Raw genomic sequence first — 9,091 nt, 5'->3', positions numbered from 1 at the left:
GTTTGCAAAAAAAACGTATCTTTCTATGAATCGACCATTTTCCTTTGCTGTAGTTTTCCATCATGATTCCCGTGGGGGTTTGTGATATTTGAAGAGATTAGAAAGAGGATGAGAAATTTTGGTAAAAATTAGTAACAAGGGTAAAAACGTATTTACGAAGACGGTGATAAGTAATTTGGGGGTGGTGAATGACAATCCGCTCAAAAAAAAAAATCTAGGGGTGAGTTATTGAATCTTATTTTTATCCTGTAAAAATAAGGCAAAAGGATCTTTTTGGAAAAGAAAAACTAAAAACACAAGAGAGGAAAAGAGGGACCCTTAGTGTCCTTAGAGAGCAACAATGGAGGTGTAAACCCAATGGTTAAGAAGCGTTTGGGGCACCCTTCTTGTCCTTCAACCTCTCTCACACGGACCCCCAAACACACCTATTTTCTGTCTATTTGCCCCCACAACCCCACATGCCCCTTCTCTCTCTCTCTCTACCTTCCATTCCCCATAAATACCCCTCCAATCCCCCTCCTCCTTTTCACACCCACCCTTTTAACTACTCTCCCAAACCAAAGTTGTTCGCTTTTTTCTGTTTTCCTTTCAAAGCTCAAACCTTTATCAAAATGGCAATCAGGAAAACAAGCAAACTTTCTCAAACTGCAGTGATTAAACAGATTATGAAGAGATGTTCAAGTTTAGGTAAGAATAAACAGGGTTATCAAGATCCTGATGGTCTCCCTTTAGATGTACCAAAAGGTCATTTTGTTGTATATGTTGGTGAAAATAGAAGCAGGTACATCATTCCTATTTCTTTCTTGGGTAGACCTGAGTTTCAGAACTTGCTTCAACAAGCTGAAGATGAGTTTGGATTTGATCATGATATGGGTCTTACTATTCCTTGTGAAGAACAAGCTTTTCAGTCTCTAACTTCCATGCTCAGATGAAGAAGAAAGAAGAAATTACTGATTTCAATTTAGGGTTTTATGTATGATTTGGGGGAAAATTTGATACTGTTGATGAAGAAGCTGCTTAGTTGCTTCTCTCATGGTTAAAGTTCTTCCCTTTTTGGTAATTCTTTCTTTGGGTTTTTTTCTTTTTTGATAAAGAAAAAAAATTGACTTTAACCCAAGAGAGAAAAAGAGAAACCCATATATGTCTGGGTTTTTTTTTTATATAATTAATTTTAGAGAGATTGTAATTAAATCCTTGAAAAAGTTGTAACTTTTGGTATGGGGTTTTGGTTAATTAACACCATCACCAATTTAGGAGAAATTAAATTAAATATTACTATTGTTTTTCTGATATGTTTAGGTTTTTCCTATCCTATGATTCAGTTTATGCCGTTATAACTGTATTATCTTTGTCTATGTAACGGACATATAACCAGAATGTTATGTCAGAAATGAACTAACCAGATCCCAACTAGCTTACTTGCCTAGTCCATTATATTCTATCTAATATGATATCTTTTTCAATAATGTTTCGTTTCGTGTTCATTTTCGTTTCAGTTTGTTATTTATGTTTTGATGACTGTTATATGCTTTTGGAAAAATGAATTATTCATATATGAAACTGAATTTTTAATTTTGTATGATTGACGTGATATAATAAATTATTGGAAGAATTTAAAAAATTGCACCACTCCATATCCAACTACATTAAAAAAAAAGATATAAATATAAAAAAATAGTTGAGGGCTTTTCGAAAAAAAAAAAAATAGTTGAGGGATTAATATAATATATAGTTGTAGAGGCATTTTTGGTTTGACAAATGGCTCAATGCTGCTTGTTCAGTACAACTTTCAGTACTCTTTCATATTTCTTTTTTCTTCTTCTCCATAAACACTTCCACAAAGCTGCATGCAATAATAATAATGGTAACAACAATAATAAAACTCAGTTAATTTTATTTTTATTTAATATTTAAATTTTAAGTGTTTCAAATTTTATTATATATATGTGAGGTAATACTATTTATATTTACAATTAATTAATTTTTTAAAAAATATTATGATAAAATAAATGTTAGAAATATGTAACAAAAAAAATGTAACAAATAAAAAGTTTAGTTTCTCATTTAGCTAAAGGAGAACTTCAGACTCGTTCTAATGCTAACGTATTTGTTTAATATTTCAATTTGGTTTGTTGATCATGGGGTTGCTGGCCCTGGAAATTCTTTCTATTCTCAAAAGCGAAGATCGAATCCTGAACCTTTAGTTAAGGAAGGAGAAATCTTTACCACTCTATCACAACTCCGTGGTTTTTCCTGAATAATCAATAAAACATGAAATTTCCCTTCAAAGAAAAAAAAATCCACCTAGTTAATATAATATGTAATTTTGATTTAAAATATTAAAAAGAGTTAAAAAATAATATTCCGTTGATGGCTCCATTTGATAGCATGACTTGGTCCAACTGTTAAAATAATGAGCCGAAAAGGTATGGTGCAAGAATTTTGCCTGTTCAACATAAATTATTTATAATACTTTATTGGGTAATTAATTTATTAGTCCCTATATTTTGATAAAACATATTGTTTAGTCCCTATATTTTCAAAAACACATGGTAAAGTCCCTAACGTTTTTCTCAGTGAACTGTTTAGTCCCTAACGTTTTTCTCAGTGAACTGTTTAGTCCCTGCCGTTAGATTCTCATAAAGATTCTGTTAGTCAATTTGGATTTGCGTTCGTCTTTTCCTTTATTTTCCTTTCCTTTAAACTCTAATGCATCTGAAATCAATTTTGAATGTTCTTTTTCTTGATTTTCTTCTTAATCGTTCAAATTCGTAAGCATTGTATCGGTTCTTTTTCTTATTCTCCATACAAATAGCTTCTTCTTCTAAATTGGATTTCCTCTTCTGAAGTTTGAAGGTAAATAGTAAAGGGTAATTTCGTCATTTCTGAAGTCATAAACGGTAAAAAAATCTAACAAACAGACGGAAGGACTAAACAGTTCACTGAGAAAAAAGTTAGGAACCTTACCATGTGTTTTTGAAAATACAGGGACTAAACAGTATGTTTTGTCAAAATATAAGGACTAATAAATTAATTACCCTACTTTATTTTAATAAATAATAGGGTTAAATACATCACTCAACTTTTATAATTGTTTTAAAATAATCATTTAACTTCATTTTTTCACAATAAAAGCATTCAACTTTGAATTTTATCTAAATTAAGTCATTCTACCAACTTCAAAAGCAAGCAAATACAAAAAAGTGACGTGACTTCAATATCGGTGCTAATCAATTTTAACTGCTGACTAAAACAACACGTGACTACTACTTGGATGACTAGAATGACATGTGTCTGCCACTCGGTCAGTTAGGTGGCAACCACATACTGTTCAGTTCGTAATGAAAGTTGATTACTGTTGATGTGGCAATCACACTACTTTTCTTTTGTTGTTTTGCTTTCTATTATCGGAATGATTTAATTGAGATAAAATTCAAAGTTAAGTGATTTTATTGGAAAATTTTAAAATTTAGTGAACTTTTTGAAATAACCTTGGAAATTCAGTGATAAATTATGAATTTAACCCATAATAAAAACAGTAGTAGCATTTGTAGTATAGCTAAGCCAAGGCCATGTGGTGGGGGCCCAGTAAGGAAATCTCGTAAGAAAATATATAAATCAATCCAGTCCTCTGATGATGAATGATCAATTCATATTTAAGTGGTGGCCCACAAAGTGGATGGTTAAGATTGAAGATCCAATCAAGTTTCGACAGCGAGCCCTGTTTTGTATTTAGTTTTCAAACAACAATTAATTTATCTTTTTGAAATGATAAATGGCTATAACTAAATTTTAATTTTATTAATTTTTGTTTTGTTTTGTTTTTCATCCACATGTCTCTTGCCGCATAATATCAACTTATTTAGTTATTCCATTGAGTGCATCATAGGTATCTCAATTATTAGATTTAACTAAGATTTTACAACTATAAGCAAAATCAATGGGGGGAGTCATGAATCCATGTCTAAGGAATAAAGTCAACACTTAAATTAAGTTAGATTGAATTTTCTCTTGAAAAAAATAACAATCAATCTTGATGTGTTTCGAGAGTTTATGTAAAACGTAGAGATAAACTTGTCACGATAAAGAAGAGATGCGAAGGAAGATGGAAAACCAATACACTGAAGAAGATAAGTCAATCACTGTATTTCACAACATGTAAATACTAAAGAAGAAGATAAGTGGTCAGATGATATGTCGCTACTTGATGACTGTCATGTGTGCCTATTATGGATAATAGAATGCGATCGTCATCTGAAGTACCATCAGACGTAACGAGCTCCGTGACAGTTTTATTTTCTTCGAGATGACAGTTTTGAACCATCATCTGAATGGGTAATTGGCGTAGTGCCATAAAATATACACAAAGGATACACGTGCTTCCATTACACAAAGTATTCCCCCATCCATATCTTACATAAACCCACATTACAACCCTGTGTAAAACACCTTAATGATTAAGCTCTGAACTAGATTAGCAAGTGGTGGAGATCGAAGGAATTGAGCAAACAAAAAGTCAATATACTACATTTCTTGTAATGAAAACACAAACATCAACTTTTGAGGGAAAAGAATTGAAAAAGGTTGAAAAACAGAAGATAAAGCCTTGATAAACCACCTTGTGAGGTTTGAGCATTAGTTCAAACTCTTAAAGAAGAATTTGTTGAATGGTGTTAAGTACTTTTGAGAAAATATAAGCTTTTAGATCAAGTTCAAACATGTCCTAAGTCTTTTATCATAATTTTGCTTTGCACAAGTAAGGATGGTAGAATGTCGAGTGAAATCAATCCTATTGTCTAATTGCGATACGTTGAATGTCTGAGAATCTTGTCTTGATCCGGAGACTCACTTGAGGACAAGCAAGGTTCAAAGTGTGGGGAGGTTGTTAGCGCCATTTTGTATAGAGTTTAAGGTATGGTTTAAGCCTTATTTATATGTTTTTAACGCCTTAATACCGTGGTTTATAGTGTCTTCTGTCTATTATTTGCCTGATGATTGTTTTGGGTCCTTTTAGTAACAATCGAGCACGAAACGGAGTAGACCGGAGCAAAACATGACATTACTCGACGAGCTGGCTTCTATTGCTTAGTGAGTAACATCATTGCTCGTCGAACTGAGATACCAAACAAGCAATCAGTATGCGCAAGTCAAAAGTCAAACATATAGGCAAAGTCAACCATAGAGAAACACGAAATTGGCTTGTTGCTCGACGAGCAGACCCCATGCTACTCGACGAGCAACGACGACAAGGGCAATTCCTATTCAATCTCTAACTTGGGAGTTCTAATCCGAATCGACTTCAAACCTTATGATTCGACTTTGAAGTGGCTGGAAGACCTAAATTGTAACCCCCTCACTAGGATCACATGATATCTCACACAACATCAGCTATAGACATGCTTTCAATTCTCAATCATATAAGCTTCAATCTCATATAAACTTTACATATTATACATAAGAGAAAGCATTTACAATTTACAATACACGTTTAAATCATTATCCTACATAGAGGATTTACAAAACAAAAGCACATCACAATACTCCAAAATGCCTAGATGAGAATGGACTGACACTGCTGGTGCGACCTTAAGCAAGAAGAACTCCACCTAACCTGTAAAATCTGTTGGCAAGGGGTGAGCTGCCTACTCAATAAACATATTACGCATATATGTATATACAAAAGTAATGTAAAGAACATAGATCAAAATATATCATCAGTACCAAGTTAGAATTTTCAATAGAAAGATATTCACTTGTTTCACTTATTATAGTAATACTTATTTTAGAAAGGCCTTGCTGTACTTAGACAATATATATAAAATGGTCATTGGGCCCAATCTGTATTCTGGCTCACTAAATTCGAAATACAATCATCTGCGCTATGGAGGAGTTAAACTCAACTCACGTACTCATATATCTCAACACATGTGCTTCCGGCTCACAATATTCAGATAGCACTCTTAACTTGGACCATTTCACATATCCATCTAAGCAAGCTCATATTCATTTCTAATCCAACCATTATCTAGTTCAAGTATGTGCACAAGGCTCAACATGCCGTAATTACTTATAACACTGCAACATACTCAATCATATCACTTTCTTATCAATCATAACATATCACAAACACTCAAACATTACTCACATCAGATTCAACCACATCTCACACTCAACAAGTCACAAGCCACAATACATTTATACACATATATAAGCAATATGCTTACCATCGCACTCAGTTTGATCTATTCTACACGATCGGGTGTGCGTTCAATTGCACCTTGTCCTCCTAATGTCACATAACATTTATACAATTAGCCAAAACATAAACTTAATGAAAATATAAACTAATGAATGCTATATGATTTACAAGACACTAACTCCACAAAGTTCATGCAATCTAATCCTTGTGTCTTAGATCATCACATGACCTACTTGCACACATTCTGACATAACTTTCTCTATATAAATCCAAATTCCCTGTTTCTTGAACCTACTGAAACTAGACATATATGGGTATAACATATCCAAAATTCACATTAATATCACTTCTACACAATATATGGGATGCAAAATGATTCTGTCATGTTTCCAGCCAAGAAACAGACTAGCCAGATTTGCATCTATCATAATTCACTCAACCTAGCTCACACTAAACACAATGGATTGCCAAATCCTTTTACAGACATATAATTCACGTATTTAAGAACACTTTTGTACAGATGAACTTTCCTAAATTACGACTCTAAGGTCATCAAAATGCTACATCAACATGGCTGCCTCACATGACATTCAATTTCGAGGCAGTCATGTTCCATCTTGGTTTTCTTCAACTATATATGGAATTAAAGTCCCATATTTTACAGAGGGTTTCATAACATATATAGGAACATAATTTATTCTTTATGTATCTTCAAATTCGAACAATATAAAGATGAAAAACATGCTTCAATATGACTGAAAGCAGTACCCTATATTTCTGTTTAGGGCACTTGATACATATATTTCATTTGGACAGCCTATAACCACTTTAAACAACACCAAAACTCAACAAACTCAATCACAACTCATCCACGAAAAATCCTATGATCATACCTAGGTATTTCAGAATCTCAAACTCATAGAAAACAAGCTAAAACAACATACTAACCTTCAACTTTTATTCAATCACCTAGTATGCTTCCTAACTTGACTTGTTTGGCTTAAAAATGGAAGAAACTGGAAGATTTTTTTTGGAGGATGTTAGGTTATGAAAAAGGAAGGTTTGCTGAAGCTTTGGTCGAAATTGTGGCTGAATATCATAAGGATTGAGTTGTGCATATCCTTTTTAAATTGAAGAGATGTATTTTGTCTTAATATTAGGTGACACCTCGTGCTTGCTCACAAACCTCAAATTCAGCCCTCCTAAAGTGTAAGTTAATCAATTTAGGACATATGAATTCATTCATTCATTCATTTAAGTCCTAACTTAATTAACCAATCGTTACATTTTAACGACATACTATTCGCTTATTAATCGCACGGTAATCGCATTATGCATACGAAACTTCTAGTGAGAATAAGATGAATATAAAATCTATGTATTTAATTATGAAAACATATATGAATGTGACTCATATGTTAGGGTTTTGAGGATATTACATAAATAGACCAGGGAAAGGGTTTAAACACTGTAAATAGAGGGCTTATACTATGTAATATTTATTCAGTTTTCATTACTCAATTACATTATAGCTTTAGCTTTAGTTCATTTTTAGTTCAAGTAAGTTCAAGTTCGGTTTTCATACATTTTATTAAGGTACATTTATTCTTTATTTGTAAGATTTCAATATCGGTTTGTCTCCATCCCTTATTTATCTTAGTACTTGCTTATATTCAAGTTCGCTTCATCTTATTTCTCATTTATCCATCTTGAATTAAATAAACGTATTCGATAAACATGGGCTCACCTTCAATCCATCTTACCCACATTCCGGGTTTTAGGTTGAACATGAGCTAAACCACCTTTGGGCTAAGATAAAGGTGAACCATGTTTAACGAATTTGGATCAATAAACTGTTGTCTAAATCTTGTTGTAAAAAGTATAAGAACGAGAGATTCAGTTAGGAATTATTTACTCACCTTAACCTAAGAAATGTAATCAAGTACTTAGCAAAAGAGGTTAAATTGTGAAACCTGATAGGGGTCAAAACCCATATCTTTAGGTACGGTTTTTAGGGTAGTTTTAATTAGTTTTTGGCAAATAAGCGAGCAGGGCCGGCCCTGGGCATAGGCCCGGGGTGCGGCCGCCCAGGGTCCAAGACTAAAAGGGGCCCAAAAAATTTAATTTTTTGAATATACACTTTTTTTTATTATAAATTTAGTTATAATATCCATTAGGTCTAAAAATTTACCAAATAATATGATATTTTAGATCTAAAATGGGCCCAAATTTCTATTTTTAGATTTTTAGTACAATTTTTTTTTATTAAGGGTCCATTATCTCTTATTTCGACTAATGTCCCTAAAATATAAGGACCGGTCCTGTAAGCGAGTGTTTCTCGCATTTTTATGCATTTGCTCTTGTTATTTAGTTTTCACACATGTCTTATTACTTTTTGTAGTTTTTAGCCATTTCTGAGTGTTTTCAGGCAAAATATAATCAAAATAGCACACACTTGAACTTCATCTTATTTATTTTGGCTAATTGATCCACCAAAGGTCACACCAAAAAGATTTTTTACTCGAATCTAAAGACTGGTGGGTCAATTTAGCCTCTGGACTAATGAGTTTTGGAGCTTGATATGTGTGTGCAGGTTGAACGGGACCAAAATCAGTGGAAAATTGCATCTCGGGGACCCCCGAGAGTCAATCGGTGAGTTGGGCAAAAATCATCCGGTCGAGTTGGCCTCTGTAGGCCAGCTCGGTGACCTGACCATGCCTACGGGAATCAGCTTTTTATCTGATTTCTGGTCCCACGTCTCCTCCGATGTGCCTCGGCCTTCCTACCTGCATTGGGAAACATTTTAGAACTAGGCTTAGGTCATATACATCTATAAATAAGACGTTTTCATAATGTAATTTTATCTTTTGCTTGTGTAAAAAACCCTACCCC

General features: G+C 33.3%; 1 protein-coding gene across 1 annotated transcript; it reads left to right on the top strand.

The window, feature by feature from the left end:
- Positions 1-513: 513 nt before the first annotated feature.
- Positions 514-1,290, top strand: LOC136234806 (auxin-responsive protein SAUR50-like). Its single transcript, XM_066024289.1, has one exon. The coding sequence runs from the start codon at positions 612-614 to the stop codon at positions 930-932; it is 321 nt and encodes a 106-aa protein (XP_065880361.1). The 5' UTR covers positions 514-611; the 3' UTR covers positions 933-1,290.
- Positions 1,291-9,091: the final 7,801 nt, after the last annotated feature.

This window comes from Euphorbia lathyris, chromosome 7 (assembly GCF_963576675.1).
Source record: "Euphorbia lathyris chromosome 7, ddEupLath1.1, whole genome shotgun sequence".
Classification (NCBI taxonomy): domain Eukaryota; kingdom Viridiplantae; phylum Streptophyta; class Magnoliopsida; order Malpighiales; family Euphorbiaceae; genus Euphorbia; species Euphorbia lathyris.
This window is presented reverse-complemented; position numbering and strand designations above follow the sequence as displayed.

Coding starts and splice junctions, on each gene's coding strand:
- LOC136234806 (XM_066024289.1), top strand. CDS start 612: ATGGCAATCAGGAAAACAAGCAAACTTTCTCAAACTGCAGTGATTAAA.